Consider the following 20,185-nt stretch of genomic DNA (forward strand, 5'->3'; position numbering starts at 1 on the left):
AACCAAATTTGTGTAAAGTTGCAAATAGAAATTTCCAATTTACTCTGTCAAATGCTTTTTCTGCATCTAAAGAAAATATTGTCGTTTCAAGGTTTTTACTGTATAAGTAGTCCATCAAATTAAGTAATCTACGTGTATTTGTTGATGAGTGCCTACCTTTTATGAAACCAGTTTGGTCAGGATGAATTAAGAGGGGGGTTATTTTCTCTAATCTCTTTGAGAGAGCTTTGCAGATTATTTTTAAGGTCTACATTTATAAGGGATATTGGACGATAGCTTGAGGGATATACAGGGTCTTTGCCTGGTTTTAGCAGGAGATTAATGTTTGCAGAATTCATATTTGATGGAAGTCTGCCCTTTTCTTTGATTTCCAACAACGTTCTGTAAAAAACTGGTGCTAGAATCGTCCAGAATTCTTTCTAGAATTCTGCAGGAAAGCCTACACATTCCGGTTTACTGACGTAGTTCAAGCGTAGGCTGCACTAAACGAGAGATTTCCGAGTGTTCCTGAAAGCAACACAATAATTGCTGAGTCGTCACGTGCTACACGGATGCGGAAGTGCGAAACTGTTGTTTTGCTAAACGAGTGGCTATCGTCGACACATTTTTTTTTTCCATTATACTGTTTTTGTGGTCGTAAACAACACTCATGGTCAGGTGAGACTGTCTTTCTAGTAAAACAAGTCTTTAAACGGGTATGGCTATGCTCACGGATATTCTGCATTTAGGATTAAGAGGTGTCAGATGTCGGGTTATTTCATTACGGAGATCAGCTGTTTGAAATATAATATCTTCAGCAATTTGGGTGCAGATTTATTTACCGTTCGAGCTATTAGCTTTTAGAAAATTCTGACCAGCTGAAGACGATAAAAAGAGTCCACATAGTGCTGTGGTTAAAGAAATGATATAATATTCCTGCGCCGTCATGTGAGAGTCAGACGTGAAGTGTGTGTGTGTGTGTGTGTGTGTGTGTGTGTGTGTGTGTGTGTGTGTGTCAGTGTCAGTCAGAGACAGCGAGAGAGATTGCCATATGACATAAGCCCTCATAAATTTGATACTCAGCATGGTATTTTTAACAATATTGTTTGTCAGGAATGCAATCCTTACTATGAGAATATGCCATTACAACACAGTGGTACAGTTTGATTCAACTTTGTTGCTCTCTTGCTTTGCAGGATGACACAGAAGCACTGCCTGGAGGGCCAGGTGTACTCTGTGCCTCTCATCCAGCCCGACCTGAGGAGGGAGGAGGCTGTTCATCAGATAGCAGACGCACTGATGTACTTGGAGAACATTTCTACAGACATCTTCAGAAGGCAAGCCCACCACACACACACACACACACACACACACACACACACACACACACACACACAGTTTACAGTTTCCAGGTTGGTCTCGCAGTGTTTGACTCTTGGTTGTAAACTGAATCACTGGGTCTGCAGTCTTTTTCTTTGTTTACATTTTCATGGTTGCAAATACGGGATGAATATGAAATTAATAGGGAAATTACATTGTTGTTTGTGGTTACATTGTAGTAATACAAAGTATTATACAAATTCATTATTATTGATATTGTTTTATTCCTTCAGTTTATACCACTACATTTTATTCAGGGTAGGAGTGAGCCAGATGTTATTCCAGAGCCTGTTTCAGGGATTGTTTCATTTTTAGTGTCATTTATTTAAAGGTTACTTTGATCAATTTTAGCTTATCAGATTTTCAAAATAGCAAAAAGTTTTAAAGCTACAGAGTTTTTAAAAAAACTCAACAGTAGTGATCTCTGCATTTGCTCAGGCTAGGTAGCAAAGAGTGTTTAACAACAAAAGAACAGGTTTTAATAACGCACAAAATGAATTGGTAGCAGATATAACAGCAGCTGTTGCAAGTTTGCTCATGGGCCAAAAAGCTTTGTCATATTTAATAGATTGCACCGTTAACAAACAGCAGCTGCTTGAGGACAGATGGTCCTGTCTGGCACCCTGAAAACAGAGGAGGTGTTGCCTGTGACAGCATGGAAACAATAACATTTATGAACAGAACAGTTTTGGCCATGTAAACTTTTGAAACATGAGCTTTTTATAAGTAGATCACTGATAAAACATGAGAGTGGCATTTGATACTTATACATAATCTCAATGAATTGTAGGAGTCTTCAGTTCCTTTTGGGGGGTTTCGGGACTCTGCAGGATATATAATAAAGAACTGGATTGTGCAGTATCCTTGACATACGGTTATCCTTTGTGTGTAGATGTGCATATGCCCATATTCAGTTGTTGTTGCTTGCAGGGTGTCAGACAGTGTCGAGAAAAACCGTCACCAGCTCAAGAGCATCACCGACCGGATCAGACTAGCTCAGGCCCGTGTCGACAAGATTAAAGGCAGCAAGAAAGCCACCAAGGTAACACTGAATCTTCACCCTAGAAGGCAGCTTTTTAAGTTCTGATACAGAATATAGGAGAAAAAAAGAGTAAAAATGTTATTTTATGTGCATATAGGTTTTCTCCAGTGCCAAGTACCCAGCCCCAGATCAACTTCAGGACTACTTGTCTATCTTCGCTGGAGCTACAGACCCCTCTTCACAAACACGGCCCCGACACAGAATACAGAATAAACTGCGACCCTTTGATGAAAAGGCTTTGCAGGTGAGATCAACACATTAAAATGTTGGGGGGGAAAAGAGCAAAGGTTTTGAAAAGCAATTTTCAAAATTATGAAAATGATGACTGTGACTTGCTAAGAGCCACATTGCATATTTTATTTTCGCAAAGCTGATGTCTTAAAAGAGTTTGCTGACTAGTTAGTGTTGCTGCTTCTTTGTTCAGCTCATGCTGCTAAAACAGCAGGTAGAAAACAGGAATATGGACACGGTTAACTTTATTTACATAGCTTTTATCCACACCTCACGTTCTAGTCAAATGAGGGCATGGGGACTCTGCGCACACTGGTCATATTTATGCAGACTGCTGGGCAAACCACTTTAAAGCTTTAGAGCATTTGCAGGAGTCTTGGTCTTGGATATATCCATAGTGATGTGGGTAATACCTTAAATTACACACATTTTATTTTGACCTGATTTAAAACTTTGATATTTCAAGTGAATGCTTGACTGGATGTGAATGCCCTGTAAACCTTGTGAAACATGTTTATGCATAAATCTCCACTCGGCCTGCGTATTTCCTGTTTTGCTAAGTAAACATTTTCAGGCCAAGTAGGTTATGTTGTCTGTTTAAAAAATACTGCAAAGTAGTACACAGCAGCCAATTGTATGTGCACTCTGTTGCTTTTACTTGCAATTTAGTACTTATTTAGGAGGTAAAATGGAGGTGAAAACAACATAGACTTGTAGAAAAATGCAGCTTGTCAATCATCTATCGAAAGCCGCAACAGGCATGTCCCTTCTTTTCTGTAGATTTAACTACACATGAGTCACAGTTGAAGTTGTCACATACTGTATGTGATGTATGTAAATGGGATATCAGAACCCAGCTGTATTTGTGTCACCGCACAGTGACAAGAGATGTGTTTTTTTTCCCCCCAAGTGGTTCTTGTGTGTACGTGCTCTGCTCAGCACAAGTTCCTGCATTATTTATAGCAAACACCACTGTTTTTCCTTCACCGTTACAGAAAACTTAACAGGAAAAAATATAAAAATAATATTTTTTCCTGCCTGTGCTTGCACGTGTTTGTGTATCTGTGTGTATTTGTCGGCTTGGGAAGGGAACAAAAAAGAAAATAGAGCTGGCATTTGTCTCTGATGCAGAAATGCATTATTCAGTACCCCCCTCAATAGAAGCAATACCCCCTAACATATAACTTGGTGTTGTAGTTTGTGTGCATCTATGCGCAGGAGCACTTTGATGACATTTACGATATGCGTTGCTAAAGATTTCGTTAACATTTTCTTGATCTCCTTCTCACTCCAAGTCCTGCTTTCTTCCTTTCAGGAGAAGTTAATGTATTTCCCTGTGTGCGTGAGAAATAAGAAGAAGACTGAGGATGAGACAGAAGAAGGATTGGGCAGTCTGCCGCGTAACATCTCATCTGTCAGCTCTCTTTTGCTCTTTAATACCACAGAAAATCTGTGAGTCTGCACACGCCAGCACAGACACAGATGTTTATTGTAAACACTGACTGATTTCAATGTTCTCTCGTATGTTTTAATTTGTGTCTTATTTTTTTAAAGATATAAGAAATATGTGTTTCTTGATCCTTTGGCGGGAGCAGTGACAAAAACGCACACAACACTAGAGACGGAAAAAGAAGATAAACCATTCGATGCTCCTCTGTCCATTACAAAGAGAGAGCAACTGGAGAGACAGGTACCTTCTGACTTTTCCTTTTTTTTTCTGTGAAGGATCAGATCTGTTAAAACTTAATCATGGTTTTCTTTTTCTCTTAACAGATAGCAGAGAGTTATTTCTATGTGCCAGACCTGGGTCAAGTGCCTGAGATAGATGTGCCGTCCTACCTGCCAGACCTGCCAGGTATTGCAGACGACCTGTCTTACAGCGCAGACCTCGGACCTGGATTTGCCCCCTCGGGACCCACACACAACATCCCCGAGCTGCCCTGCTTCTCTGAGGAGAGCAGTGCACCAGGTAGATGTCTTATGTTGTGAACCTCAATCATTTTGTGCCCATTTGTCTTTTACTGTGAAGCTTTTTGTGATATCTGAAAAGATGCTACATAAATAGATCAAATTTTCTTCCAGTGTTATACAGTATTTCATCTGCTTGTTTCAGGAACTCAGCTCCAGCTTGATGGCACACCACCTCCGCCACCTCCCCCGCCCCCTCCTCCGGAGCCTTCCCTCCCTCCCGCAGCTCCGGCGTCAGCTCCTCCTCCGCCACCTCCACCACCCCCTCCTGCAGACAGCTCCGCAGAAGTTTCCCAAGTGCCAAGTTCAGGTTTGTCACATTTATGCACGTCAGTAGTCTCGTACAGGCTCTACACTGCTGACTTGGAGCGAACCTGACAGTGTCTTAAAGCCTGTTCCCTCAGTTATGCACACGCACACACGGACTAAATGATGTTTGTCCTCATAAATTAGATTGACCTCAGTGATGTAAACCCAGACCACACTGACTCACTGGCTCCTCTAAATACAGGTCCTGTGTCGGGTGCACCCAGCGAGGTGGTCCAGCCGTCAGATGGCCGTGCCAGCCTGCTGGAGTCTATCCGCAACGCCGGGGGCATCGGCAAAGCCAAGTTACGCAACGTTAAGGAACGCAAGCTGGAGAAGAAGAAACAAAAGGAGCAAGAACAAGGTGTCAGATGGTTTGAGCGTGGATGTGGTTCTGCCCATGTTTTATTAATGAGCACACGGCAGTCATCCAGGCAAAGTGGAGCGTGACCAGCCCCTAATTCGTATTCAACCAGGAGTTTATACAGTATTTCACACTGAATGTTAAGATGAGATCGTTTTTGACTATCACATATGCTTAACTGTGTGACTTCAGTTTCATACCAACCAACGATTGTACTTAAAAACTGTTTTACCTAATATTAGACAGCATATCTCTGGCCCTTTCATTTTCTCGCCAGGTCATGACCTTACATTTCTTTCTTTTTTCAAGAGAACTGCCTTGACTGAATAACTAGATTAAGAAAAAAAAAGTCTTGTAATTATATGCTTCACTTTGAAGTGCAGCACTGGGGAATTAGTGAGACCATAATCTCTTCCAATTGCAAATTTAAAAAAATACTGGTAGCATGATTATTTATTTACTCTTTTTTTTCCTTCTAAAATAGCAGTGGGAGCGGCCGCCGGTGGTGGAGACTTTATGTCTGATCTCTTCAACAAACTTGCTATGCGACGAAAAGGTTAGAGGCCCGTTTTATGTCAAATGAAATTGAAAATACTGATATTAGTGATTGAATTTGCATAATGTCTTCTATCCTCTGTTCAGGAATATCTGGTAAGGGTCCAGCTGGTGGAGAGTCAGGTGATGCTCCGGCCGGTCCTTCTGGGGCATTTGCGAGGATGTCAGATGTCATCCCTCCACTTCCTGCCCCACATACAGCGACAACAGACGATGACGACTGGGAAGCGTAATGGACAAACACCACATTCGATGCCCTTTGATACAGTTATTTAAAATGATTTAATTTCCTTCTAACACAGAAATACTATTAAAAAAAAAAAAAGGAAAATGCAAATGATCAAACAATTTACTGATGTTTAATTTAAGCAGAACATGTTAAACGATGATGATGGAACGGATCTGCAGGCTTTGCATTACATAACACATTGCTTTGAATTCTACGAATATTTCAAACTTCAGGAGTAAATCAGTCACATGTATTTGCTATGCCAGCGCTGTGCCTGATATGTGTGGTAGCTGTTCAGTAAGTAGTTTTTAACAAGCCAAACTTAAAAATAGAGAAGTTATTTTCTTTTATGAGATTCAGACGGATAACCCTGACTAGAAGTGTTAATTGCCCCGTTAGCCTTTGTTTGCATCGTGCCATCAAATTCATCATTCTCCAGCCATTAAATAAAACGAGATGTAGAGAGTGTACAAAAAATGAAATATATAATAAATATGAAAACTGAAAAACTGCCTGACTGATTTTTTTTTTTTTAACCAGCAGCACTCACAAGGGTGCAAGATGTTCAAAAGCCTGTGGTGTGATATTGAACTTTGTGTCTCTTCCCCCCCCTCCCCTCTTGCAGTTGCACATCATTTTCTTATCATCCTAACACAAGTCTCCGTGAATATTAGGGAGATGTTAGTTGGGTCCTTTGGGAGAGGAACTATGCTTTTTTCTGCTTCTTTTCCAGGAAGAACTAGGAAAGAAGAACATACAGACACAATATGAAAATTTAAAATGTCAATCATGAAGGGGACGTTTTTAACAATACAGGGAGCGCAGAATTATTAGGCAAATGAGTATTTTGTCCACATCATCCTCTTCATGCATGTTGTCTTACTCCAAGCTGTATAGGCTCGAAAGCCTACTACCAATTAAGCATATTAGGTGATGTGCATCTCTGTAATGAGAAGGGGTGTGGTCTAATGACATCAACACCCTATATCAGGTGTGCATAATTATTAGGCAACGTCCTTTCCTTTGGCAAAATGGGTCAAAAGAAGGACTTGACAGGCACAGAAAAGTAAAAAAAATAGTGAGATATCTTGCAGAGGGATGCAGCAGTCTCAAAATTGCAAAGCTTCTGAAGCGTGATCATCGAACAATCAAGCGTTTCATTCAAAATAGTCAACAGGGTCGCAAGAAGCGTGTGGAAAAACCAAGGCGCAAAATAACTGCCCATGAACTGAGAAAAGTCAAGCGTGCAGCTGCCAAGATGCCACTTGCCACCAGTTTGGCCATATTTCAGAGCTGCAACATCACTGGAGTGCCCAAAAGCACAAGGTGTGCAATACTCAGAGACATGGCCAAGGTAAGAAAGGCTGAAAGACGACCACCACTGAACAAGACACACAAGCTGAAACGTCAAGACTGGGCCAAGAAATATCTCAAGACTGATTTTTCTAAGGTTTTATGGACTGATGAAATGCGAGTGAGTCTTGATGGGCCAGATGGATGGGCCCGTGGCTGGATTGGTAAAGGGCAGAGAGCTCCAGTCCGACTCAGACGCCAGCAAGGTGGAGGTGGAGTACTGGTTTGGGCTGGTACCATCAAAGATGAGCTTGTGGGGCCTTTTCGGGTTGAGGATGGAGTCAAGCTCAACTCCCAGTCCTACTGCCAGTTTCTGGAAGACACCTTCTTCAAGCAGTGGTACAGGAAGAAGTCTGCATGCTTCAAGAAAAACATGATTTTCATGCAGGACAATGCTCCATCACACGCGTCCAAGTACTCCACAGCGTGGCTGGCAAGAAAGGGTATAAAAGAAGAAAAACTAATGACATGGCCTCCTTGTTCACCTGATCTGAACCCCATTGAGAACCTGTGGTCCATCATCAAATGTGAGATTTCCAAGGAGGGAAAACAGTACACCTCTCTGAACAGTGTCTGGGAGGCTGTGGTTGCTGCTGCACGCAATGTTGATGGTGAACAGATCAAAACACTGACAGAATCCATGGATGGCAGGCTTTTGAGTGTCCTTGCAAAGAAAGGTGGCTATATTGGTCGCTGCTTTGTTTTTGTTTTGTTTTTGAATGTCAGAAATGTATATTTGTGAATGTGGAGATGTTATATTGGTTTCACTGGTAAAAATAACTAATTGAAATGGGTATATATTTGTTTTTTGTTAAGTTGCCTAATAATTATGCACAGTAATAGTCACCTGCACGCACAGATATCCCCCTAAAATAGCTAAAACTAAAAACAAACTAAAAACTACTTCCAAAAACATTCAGATTTGATATTAATGAGTTTTTTGGGTTCATTGAGAACATGGTTGTTGTTCAATAATAAAATTATTCCTCAAAAATACAACTTGCCTAATAATTCTGCACTCCCTGTAATGTTCCTCACCTTTCGTAAGGCAGCAAAAGCAGGCCCAAACGTCGTGTGCGTGGTAGTGCGATCTTTAATCCATGTGGGAAGTTTAGAGAGCGTAGCAGGCCGGGAGTAACGCCTGTCACACAGCACAACGGAGGAATAATCGCCCCGATGACGAATAGCTCTTCCTTTGAACAGAGGATATCACGCACAAGTTAATAAAACTGTATTTTGATATTGATATGTATTAATATGACTTCATTATCTGTACCTATAGACTGATTGACAGCCTTCATGCAGATGTTTTCTATTAGAGCTTGTCCTGGACTCCTCCCCTGACTGTGAGGCTGAAATAGAAAAAAAGATGAGATTTGATACTAAGCTGCATGTCGCCTTCCCTCTAATCTTCTATTTACAATGAAGTCACAGTAGAAGCTGCTGGTAAAGAGTCTCACCAGGTGTTTGTCCAGATATGACATCTTTTCTTGCAGCTCTGGGGACTTGATGTTTGGATAGGGCATTCCCACCATCACTACACACCTGTTATCAAAAGCACAAACCCACACTGATTAGTGTGATATACTTTAAACCAGGGGTTTCAAATTTAAGACCCAGTGGCCAAACTCCAATCTGGCTCACTGCACGGTTTTAGAAAATGTGAAGGAGGGAATACATTTTATATTTTAACTGTATTTTAATACATTTTCCTGCTTCTCTTGCTGATAAAGACCTCCCCCCATGGCCATTCAAACTACATTGAAGTAATTAAGTAATAGACAAACAATTAAATGACATAAAAGTTCTTGTTTTTTTCCCCACTATCAGCTAGAAATGTCTTTTTTTTTTAAATAAAATAAAATTTAAAAAAATAGGAAATTTTTTCTGAGAACAGAAACTTCATGTTTTATAATTACAGCACAGTCTGGGTAATGGAAATAATTCTGTCTTTTTCTTATATTAACACATCTCAGCTAAAAGTGTAGTTCTTTTCACTGACTGAAAGGCCAGTTTCAATGGTCCAGCCCACTTGAGATCAAAATGGGCTGAATGTGGCCCATGATGTAAAATGACTTTGACTTTCCCTGCTTTAAAACGGTGTACAACTGCTTGTTCGGCGCCCTTCAATTACCTGCCCAAATCATCGGAGAAATTGATTCCCTCACTCATCTTTCCCCCAACCACAGAGAACAACAATGCTCCTGTGAGTCCACTGCAGTCCGCAGAACACCTCTAAAGTAAAAAAGACAATCATTGCTTGGCAGTGGTAAAACACAATCCTAATGATCATCAGTTTAGTTATGAGATCGGTTGTGTCAAGAGTGCAGTTTTACCTGGATACAACGGGAAAACTCATTCAGCACCTGCTCTACCTGGTTGGCCTTCTTTGGCTCCTGAAAGATCTGAAGAGGTGTGATTAGATAATTAAGAGACTATAGGACAAGATGTCTTTTGACTCTTTTTAGTGACTTGAGTATTTACTAAGTAGTTTCCAGTAATATATAAAGCTAATGTACCTTCTTCTTATTAGCCAATCGAGTAAGTGTACCGCTGGCCTCCCAGTGAGAAATGATCCTCTTCGAGTAGTCGTAAGAAGGGAAGAAGCACACCACGCCCCCGGGAACCACGTTGCAAATGTTGGAGAGAATGCGCCCGGTCTCATCCATCTGCAAACAAACAAATGTGCATCAGTCAAATGACACCACTGTAACCAATGAATAACAACGCAAACTTCATTCAGTATTCTGCATGTGTGAGTTACCATTCGAGGCGTGTCTCTGTTTTGGAAAGTGAACTCGAGCTCCTGACCAGACGGGCCACTACACAACACGAGGGGAAGGATGTTCTCCGGAGGAATTACGTGACCTAGAGGGCAAAATTTCTGTTATTTATCATGTTAAATGCATTAATGCAAACTAATATTCTTATGTTATTTTCGTGCACTAATACACTTCAGTCAACCTATGCACAACCACTACCACTAAGGCTTGCATGTGTTGTGAATTAAGATCATGTTCAAATGTCACAAAATGAGTCACAGAGCACAAAACTTAACTTGTTATAGGTTGGGCTAAAGTTTGTGTACAGTGGATTAATTTATGGTTTAGTTCATGAGATGTCTTGTATTTCCTCCTCTGCTTTGCCTGTAAACAATCATCCATCTAAACACATCAATTTTTGGGAGTCTTCAAAAATTACAAAGGCTATTTCTGTAGATCTTACCCTAAGTCTGTAACTGAACAATAATAATGTAACAATACAATATAAGTAAATAACATAACTATCGTGATGGGATAAGCAGGATTTGTGCTTGTCCAGGTAACTTCGGAGTAAATCCTGAGTTTTCAGTATCATGAAGGCAGTTTGCCACGTACTGCGGGACATCTCCATGGTAACTTGTGCAGCAGATCTAACCAGCTCCAGAGCAGACCATGTTTGAGGTAAGAGATCAAAAATTATAATAAATAAATAAATCACTGCATGCTGATCAGCTATTTCTCTAGAAAAAGTCACTATTCCCTCAGACTTTTGTCTGAGGGAATAGTTTAGATTCAAAGAATCTAAACATTTAGTTTATTTCCTAATGGACATAAATAATGATGATGAATAATAAATATATATTCTTAGACAACTTTTTTGCTTGTCGGCTACAAACAATTTAAATTATTTCATTTTATTAAGCATTAATATGTGAGCCTAAAACAGGGCACCTATTTCTACTTAAACTTTATTAATATAATAGATCTTTTCCAGGTTGCTGAACAAAGTGCTTAATATGTAAGCAGATTCACATTCCACTTTTCCTGTTATAGACAGTGACACCACTGATTTGTCTGCAGCAGCTGTGTCCCTTTCAGACTCTATTATATGTGAAACCTCTTTGTATTTTCCACATAGTATAGTTTTATGTTCTTTTGTAAAATTAGTCTCTCTGCTGTGATTGGCTATAAGCTGACACCACCTTCTTGTAAACATGCTCGTAGGTAGATTGGGAAAGCCTGGGTTAACGTATTGTGCTGACAACCACCTTCGTGTGACATCACCTGACTTCAGGAACTTATTCCTATAACAGTCTGGGTAACCTCACTGGAAAATTAGAACTCCATCTAAATGTCTGTCATCACTTTTGTCAAGCAGTCTAATTATTCCCTTTATCAAAATTTCCCACAAACAGAAATCTTGATAATCTCGTCACTTAGCGAGAGTGCATAATAAAAACACAAAAGGGGGAGCTCCGCAAAGTACTGTTGTGTTATAAAATGGGCCACTCACCACAGGAAAACTCAGTGATGCGCTCCTCTCCCACCCCAGCAGAAAACAGAAGCTCTTGTTTGAAGTCTGAAACCTACATATAACATCCTTTAGAGTGGAAAGATAAAAGATACGCAGCAAGAGCTCAGTTTATTTTTAGAGGATTTAACACAACTCACAGGCTGCATAGTTCCTCCTGCAATGATGACTGCTCTGCACTCCTCCAGCACCTGGGCAAAGTGGACTGCCGGATTCAACAGAAGGAACTTGACGCTGCTCTCCGACAAAGACCCTGTAAAACAAGCAAAGGGTGTACTTTACACTGTAATGCGTTGATGTCATAACTGTTCTTTATTTTGTGCTGTGTGTTTAAAATGGCACCTTGTTTGTGCACCACCACTCTGCCGTCAGTGTTGCTGTTAGTGAGAGCCATGAAGAAACCCTCCACTTGCATCATTGGAGATGCAGACAGGACTTTTTCCGTCTCTACGGACTCCTGCTGGTCAGCTGCAGGAACTGCACACAAAACAAGAATACAAAATAAATTTCTAAGAATGCTGAAACCCCCCCCAAAAACAAACAAAAAGAAAAACAATAACCTAACCATAAGGTATCATCACATATTATGACTTCATCCCGCACAGTTATGACATTATTGCACTGACAAAATCTGTCCACAGACAGAGAGACATGCCTGCCAAGCTACTCAAAGGCCTCTTTGTGGCAGTTTTTGCTCCCTTATAACATATACTCAGAGTCATAAGGTTAAAAACAATACCAGTCGGGTATATTGGCTGGTAAAACTCACTAAAAGCAGAGAAATACTGTTCAGCCTGATGTTTTATGTTGGGCTGGATTCCAGTTTGTTTGCATGTTGGAATCAGAGACATATTTTTTTATTTTTCCATTTAAAAATGTCTACCCGTGCAACTCAAGTGCAGTTTTACAAATCCTTATACATTTTTAATGCACTGAATTAAAACAGTAATTATTTCTGTGCTTTAGAAACTGATTCACTGCAAAAGCTGAGTGTGCATCTGAATACTGTGAAACTTTCTGCTATCATCTACTTTAGCTCTTCTTCGTCTCAAGTGAGTCTGACCACCTTAAAGTAATCAGGTGACTTTATAAATGAGGAGGCCCCGGGGCAGACCCAGGACACGCTGGAGAGATTATATCTCTCGGCTGGCCTGGGAACGCCTTGGTGTTCCCCCGGACAAGCTGGAGGAGGTGGCTGGGGAGAGGGAGGTCTGGGCCTCTCTGCTTGGGCTGCTGCCCCCAGTAAGCGGAAGAAGATGGATAGATGGACTTTATAAATGAGCCATAAACATTATAATTAAGAAACCACAACAAAATTCTGATTGTGATATACTCGATTCATTTCAGACTGGAGACAAATCCAGAGTGTGCTCCGCCTTTCTCCGCCAGCAGTTTGTTTTAGAAATTGATTCTCGTACTGAACTGTTGAAATAATTTGTAAAACTTAGTATAGAATACCTAAAAAGAGCTTTTACACAATCTGCCTTTCATTTAACAGCATCAAGGAATTGAACAAGCTCCTCAAAAGTCTGAAGATGTGATGATAAAAATTAGTGTTAAACAATCAGAATAATTATTTCTATAAAACTCTAATCTTTATATGATATTGGGATGGTTAGTATAACCCCTGAAGCAGGGACTATTTGTGTCTTTGTGATTTATATCTATGCTTGAATATATCATCCATTGTGTATCTACTACATTGAATATTATTAAATGATTTTTTTTTATTTCACAGTTCTGTTCTCCTGCTGAGGGGCTACAAATGGAAATTAGGTAGTAGCTAAATATGGTAAAAATCATGTGAGATTAATTGCATTTTCTTGTATTGTCTCTTTTTACACTTTTCTGATACAACATCGTGCAAAAAGCCAAGTGTAAAAAACTTTCAGAACATCTTAGATCTTCAAAAGTACTTTTGTGACTGATTAAAAAAAAAAAAACTATGTACAGTGAGGCGTTCTTTCAGTATATACACTATGCCTCCAATAATGATGCAATTCTCAGAAATATTATTTTGTCCTGAAAATTATTTAAATATTATTTTTGTGGGTAACAAAATACACAGCCGACCTGTTCCAGGGTTCTGGTTGCTCTGTAGGGTCTGAAGGTAGCGGTTTAAGCCTTCTGTGCGCCGGTTCTCCTTGTTGTTGCAGTGTGTGTGCAGAGTCACACCTGAGCCTGCGTACTTCTCCACAAAACCCCCCAGCTGCAGAGAGAAAACCAGGGTGGTAAAAATGTAATTTTACATAAGTGAACTCTCAGACGTTTACCGTCTTTGTATGTATGAGATAAATCACACTTACCTTCCTGTTGATCATGCTCTTCTCAAAGTATCTTTGTAACTACAGCAAGAATGACAATGAGAGCTTGTAGTTTCGATGAGGTGTGCAATTAAAATGATTGTGATTCCTAATAGAATTACCAACTACCTTAAACAAATTTATATTGTCAATCTGAGCCTTGAAGAGAAAGTTATTGATGGTGAGCATCTCTGTTCCTAGAAGAACAAAAAAACCAGATTTGTGCCTTGATATGTATGACTGCGTGTTTACAGTTTGTGGTCAGAAGTTTACACTCATCATATGTAAATGTCATGGTAATTTAGGGCTTTTAATAATTTATTAGAAGTCATTCACTCGTTTGAGGATGGAATGATTATACAGCATACATCTTTGGGTGCACAAGTTTGAATTTATTTGGGATATATATCTCACACCAGGCAAGACCCCAGGTGCAGGGTGTAAGACGCTAACAAGCAGGGCATACATGGAACGCCATAACCAAGTGGGTGGCATAGTGTACAGAAACACCTGTGCCGAATACGGCCTGGAAGTCCCGAGGTAGGGTGGTAGAGAACGACCGAGCTAAGATCCTGTGGGACTTCCAAATGCAGACGGACAAAATGGTGGTGACTAACAACCGGACATAGTGGTGATAGACAAACAGAAGAAGATATCCGTAGTGATAGATGTAGCGGCTCCCAATGACAGCAACATCAGAAAGAAGGATCATGAGAAGCTTAAGAAATACCAAGGGCTCAGAGAAGAGCTGGAGAAAATGTGGAAGGTGATGGTAACAGTGGTCCAGAAGAGCGCAGTTCTAGGAACAGCTAAGATACTGTGCAAGACCTTCGGTTAAATGTTAAATGTTCCTTAGCAAGTTGCATCTTCACCAGTTGATTTGGTAGCAATCAACAAGCTTCTGGTATAACTCTGGTTGAATATTTGACGACTCTTGGCAGAATTGGTACAGTTCATTTAAAATGGTTGGTTTCCTGTTAATATACAGACACAGACCTGCTGGCAGTAAATCAATGATAATCAGTAACAAGAGGTTTATGGACTTTAGCTTTGTTAAATTAAAAGAAACCGTAGAACCTTCACCACTACTTATTAAAAGTTTTAAGTGATTATACAGTATGTACACATTTGAGTATGCATGTATAATTTTTGGCCCTGTGTTCCTTAGAGAAATTCCAAAATAAATTCAAACTTGCACAACTAATTCATTTTTTAAAGACACTAAAGATGCATGCTATACAATCACTCCATCTTGGAAAAAGGAAAGCTCAAAGAAATCATTAAAAGCCTCACATTACCTTGATATTCATGACCATGATGAGTGCATGCAAACTTTAGACCATAACTTTATGTGTTTATCATTGACTGACCTGGTTGTGTAGTCTGGCTCTGTGGACTCTGCCCCACCTTACCTGGAAGAACAAATAGGAACAAATATCAAAATGAGGTGCATTGCAAAATTTGATTTTACTGTCCAGCTATTACCCTCGCTAAGCTTGTTGCAGACACTCACCTCCCAGCACCCGAACAAGTCCCTCAATCACAAACAGGATCTGCTTAATGTACATCAGGTTCTTTGCCTTCAATCTGCTCCTGGCATTTAAGAAACAAAAATATCAATACAAAGAAGGAGAGACTGCGATCAATTTCCGAATAAGCGAATTTTCTGAGACTCACTTATAGCGGTCAGCATACTGACTGAGCTGGGAGTGAGCACAACAAAGCTGCAGAAAATTGAAACATTAGAACATCACAAGGAAGAATCGTCTCAGAAATCTGTATTTTGTGCATGTTATAGAATAATGTATTCACCTGTGCTCCACTGAGCTCTGCACTGTGTATACAGGAGAGAGTGTCACTAAGGTTATGAGCTTCATCTATGATCAACACCTGTAAAAGATACCCCAACAACTTTTTTTAAATATCCCTTTATCACTCAGTCATTTGGTCATATTTGTATCGTTATTTTCAGATATTACAATTGAAAAGAGAAAAAATATATTTCTTAATACTGCCAAGATATTTTAAACACTTATTTTTCTATATTTTTAAGAGAGGAAGAAGAATACCAGACATATAATTGTACCTGTCCCTTTAGCTGGACACCTGCTGCTCGTCTTGTAGCTTCATGAAGCACCATTTGATAAGGTAACACAACCAGCTACACCAACATAAACAAACCACAAAGACATTAAATGAAAACCAGATCTTGTGGGAGAAATACAGTAACCAAGTAGCTCTTGTTGACAAATCGACTGGCGACTCAGTTACCTGTGCAGGGGGAATAGCGAGACGTGTAGAGTAATAAGGACACGAGTGTGTTTCTCTGCCCAGCTTCAAAAGCTGCTCTATGTCATGAACAGCCCCCAGAACTACATCTCGCATCTGCTGCAGTGCTGAAGCCTTATAATAGGGACACACGCTCTTTGCTGGGCCTCGCTTACGTTTTACACCCTCTTCGTGATGATGCTTCTCTACAAAATGGAAGGAGAGATGAAAGAGGCTTTCTCGAGAAAAATCAATAAAGCCTGAGGTTAAAATAATTTCTGGAAGAAGAGCAATTCTTCCACAAAATGCCTCTCACCGTGCTTGTTTTTCTGCATCTCCATGCAGCGGTCATTTATGCGCTGGATGCTGCCCAGCTGCAGCACTTCTTCATTGATGCACAGATTCTGCAGAATTTTATAACAGGACAATGTCAGATGTCAGTGTCAAGAGTCACAGTTTTATTGATTGAATAAATGTAATAGTTTGTGTGCAATCCCAAGTAAAGTCTCAAGTACAGCGTCTTTGAATACTGTGTATTTCATAAAGGAAATACCCTCCTTCTACATAGACACAAACTAGATTGTTCAATGTGCTATAGAAGAGAACATAACACCATTTATCTTGCATTTGTTTCTCCATTTTTTCTATCATGTAGAGGATTTAACAGGCCAATCTTCCCAGCGCTGGCTGTTGTTAGGTGCTACTTGATAGTTCTGTCAGAATCTAAAAGGACTCTTTCAGAATTAGACTGTTTCATAACTGTTCCCCATCATATCCTGTTCTGCAAATGTCTTCTTGGCTTTATTATCCTCTGAAAATCAAGATCAGGTTTTTTCCTACATTTGAAAAAGCCTCTAACGGGCTGATTACACACATAAGAGTCTGCATATGTCAAAGGCAATGAACCTTTGTTAACTTATTTGTTATTTCTGACCATTTGATAAACGAAATTTAGTTATTACACCTGTGTAATAAAACCTAGTTAACAAAGCACGTTGGTGAGATTCCTTTAGCTATGCTTAAAACCTCTTTGGGTGGGAGCAGTAAAAATTCGTCTATGAAGGAAAAACTGCCAGTAGGTAAACAAACAGAAAGACTTGGTGGCGTGCTTTATGAACAATCTGTACTTTTACTGACAAAAAATAATAATAATAGAGACAAATTATACCAGTCAGTTACTTTGAGGAATTAAAGGAAATCTCTCAAGTACTCGAGCTGACAAAAAAAGCACCATGGAGAAACAGTCAAAAGCAACTTCAAGAAAAAAGTATAATCACATCTATTGAATGAATAAGTGTACAGGATGAAGAGATCCATGCAAAAATTTACCAGCTTATGTTCATATATTGTTTGTGTTACTTTAATGAGATAAGATGTTTATGTACTCAACCAATTATGCCATTTGTGTGTTTCTGTGTGTGTGTACCAATGACTGTATAAACATTTTTTTTCTACAGTAGAAAAGATTTTTATTTTTTTCCAGTCACTGCTGGGTACATACCTGCCGTGAACCCAGTGTGACCACACTGATGTCCTTGCTAAAGGGGCTCTTTTGTACCTCGTGGACAAACTGGGCCAACTGGGAATGAGTGCGGCTGCAGTAGTAAATCTACAGATATGCATATGAACACAGTTCCACATCAGGAGAATGTCCGATGCTCATAATTATAATAATGTTCTTGTTATAAATATATTAATTCCATCCAACCCATTTAACTCTTACAGCTACAACGTGAAATTTCATACCTTAGTAACATGTTCTTCAACCAGTTCATCATCCTCATCTTTTTCAGCTCCAAAGAATCTGAGGATGCAAGCAAAGAAATCCTTTGTCAATTTCAGACTCTCATTTGGATTATTTATTAATTTTACCCATTAATTCATGTCCTCACTTAGTTTATTAATATATAACTAGAGATAAACTCAAAATAACGATAACTGATGTATGATACACAAAAAAAATAAATAAAAAAAATTGAAAATTGTACCACGTTGTATTTGAACTAGCAACCTTTAGCATACTGAGAGAGGACTGGTGCACCATTCAAAATCAATGGGACTGTATTGTCAGAGAAAAGTTTAATATTTCAGAAACAAAATTTTGAAAATCTAAATAGAAGCACGCAATGCATAACTGAGCTGCTCGTTTTGGCATATGAACACTCTGTCTATGACACATGGTGCGAGACTAGTTAGCAGGCAAAGAAGAAGAAAAATAGCCAATGACAATAACATGTACTAGGACTGCTGCTTTGCAACAGTTGCGCCAACGAACAAGCAAATCCACTCTGGAAACTAACAAAGACTAAACTGAACTGTAACCAAAAACTCAAGATGAATTCAAACTAATTAGAAAATATGAAACTATAACAATCAGTCTTCCTCACCTGCTCTTAATCTTTGATTCATCATCGCTCTCATATTCTGCAATGATCAGCTCCTCGTCTTCTTGATCTCCTGTTGCCTCGACCTGCTCCTCCTTACTGAGCTGAAGCAGCTTGAATGCCTCATCCTCTTCATAGCTCTATGAACAGACGAAACCATTTCATTCACTTGTATTAAATGACTTGGAATAATTTTAATATCCAAGTAAAGTTCCATTAAATGCTCATGTGCATGATGGCTCACCTTTCGCTTAACCGCATACTTTAGCTGGACATTGTTTCGGATCATTTCTAACCGTTCTTCTCTCTTCTTCCTCTTCAATTCTTCCTCCTGACACCAAACCAATCAACAATAAGCAAATGTTGAGCAAGTTAAAATTCAGACTTCACATACACTTCACATCAAAGTTTTCCTCACCTTCAACTTTGACACTAAATCACGTTCTGCTTTTTTTTGTACAAAGTCAGTGATCCAGTCCAGCTCTGCTGAGGAACTGACTGCAGAGGACTGAGCAGCATTAGTGGAAAGAGCTGCTTCTCCTTCCTGCAACAGAGCAGCTGCCTCCTGCCTCTTTCTCTCCTCATAATCTGTGAGCCAGCTCAGTGCTCCACATATCAGACTCAGTGACTTGCCCTAGATTGACATAAATAGACAAAAACACTTATTAATGAAGTCCAACAGCTTCTGCACAGATATGCTTTTCCCCATGCATTAGTACACACCGTTCCAGTGGGACTTTCAAAGATGCCAACTTTGCCTTTGTCAAGTGCGCTGTACAGGGCTTGCATGAACTCCTCCTGGATGTTATAGGGCTGGTAGGGAAATGGAAACTGTGCCCTACTATTTTCCATGCTCCTAAACCTTCCTGGAAGGAAACACAAAAGCAAAGGTTAGTTTCAACTTTTCATTTCTGATATGGACCTTTGACTTGCCTCTACAAACAACCGATTATAGCACCTTTTCAATCGACGACAAATTCCTTTTTCGGCAGGGCTCATTTTACTACAATAACTAAATCTTCATTAACTAAAGACCTTACCTGTTCACCAATACGTTGCGTCAAGCAGCTAACATTTAAAACCGACAGCTTTTCAGCTATCTTTAAAGTGAAGCGTTCTGCTAGCTAGCAATCTTTCTCCTTACAATCGTATCTTTTATCGAACGTCAATCAAAATCTGAGAAAATAGGACTGCCGTTTCTTACCGTGTATATCATGTAAAATAATGTCTGTTTTTAGTTGTCAATTCCCGGCTATTCAACAACCGCGCCAAAAAACAGAAGTGGTCACAGAGTCTGGCCAATAGGAAACGAGCTACGAGAAGGAGTGCATGTTTTAATGTACAGTAACGTTTGTCCGGACGGGGTTGTGTGTATTTATCCACGATTTTGTCATTTACTGTAACACTGTTTGATGACAGAGAATGTCAGATAGCCTTGATATTAGCAATTTGAGTACTGACCTAAAACATTCGTAAAATAAGCATGAGTATTGCTCGTTGGATTTGCTGCCGCCTTCCAGGTAGATCCTT

At 39.7% G+C, this 20,185-nt stretch overlaps 2 protein-coding genes across 2 annotated transcripts; one reads left to right on the top strand and one right to left on the bottom strand.

Annotated features, from left to right (window-relative positions):
* Positions 1-520: 520 nt before the first annotated feature.
* Positions 521-6,156, top strand: wash1 (WAS protein family homolog 1). The gene is made up of 11 exons (XM_082540657.1): positions 521-657; positions 1,176-1,316; positions 2,290-2,401; positions 2,499-2,645; positions 3,948-4,084; positions 4,187-4,322; positions 4,406-4,601; positions 4,746-4,910; positions 5,112-5,270; positions 5,755-5,826; positions 5,913-6,156. The coding sequence occupies exons 1-11, from the start codon at positions 650-652 to the stop codon at positions 6,056-6,058; spliced, it is 1,419 nt and encodes a 472-aa protein (XP_082396783.1). The 5' UTR covers positions 521-649; the 3' UTR covers positions 6,059-6,156.
* Positions 6,157-6,655: 499 nt separating this feature from the next.
* On the bottom strand, positions 6,656-20,164 carry ddx11 (DEAD/H (Asp-Glu-Ala-Asp/His) box helicase 11). The gene is made up of 29 exons (XM_082540656.1): positions 20,117-20,164; positions 19,860-19,968; positions 19,379-19,521; positions 19,074-19,289; positions 18,900-18,986; positions 18,659-18,795; positions 18,018-18,075; positions 17,773-17,880; positions 16,588-16,675; positions 16,275-16,477; positions 16,090-16,164; positions 15,816-15,893; positions 15,681-15,727; positions 15,517-15,596; positions 15,374-15,415; positions 14,133-14,200; positions 14,007-14,045; positions 13,774-13,909; positions 12,043-12,177; positions 11,841-11,953; positions 11,683-11,755; positions 10,172-10,275; positions 9,927-10,076; positions 9,744-9,812; positions 9,542-9,642; positions 8,868-8,952; positions 8,684-8,759; positions 8,446-8,600; positions 6,656-6,793 (listed from the first exon to the last, which is right to left on the bottom strand). The coding sequence occupies exons 3-29, from the start codon at positions 19,505-19,507 to the stop codon at positions 6,761-6,763; spliced, it is 2,685 nt and encodes an 894-aa protein (XP_082396782.1). The 5' UTR covers positions 19,508-19,521; positions 19,860-19,968; positions 20,117-20,164; the 3' UTR covers positions 6,656-6,760.
* Between the last annotated feature and the right edge of the window lie 21 nt (positions 20,165-20,185).

Source organism: Aulonocara stuartgranti (assembly GCF_965226115.1).
Source record: "Aulonocara stuartgranti genome assembly, chromosome: 7".
NCBI lineage: Eukaryota > Metazoa > Chordata > Actinopteri > Cichliformes > Cichlidae > Aulonocara > Aulonocara stuartgranti.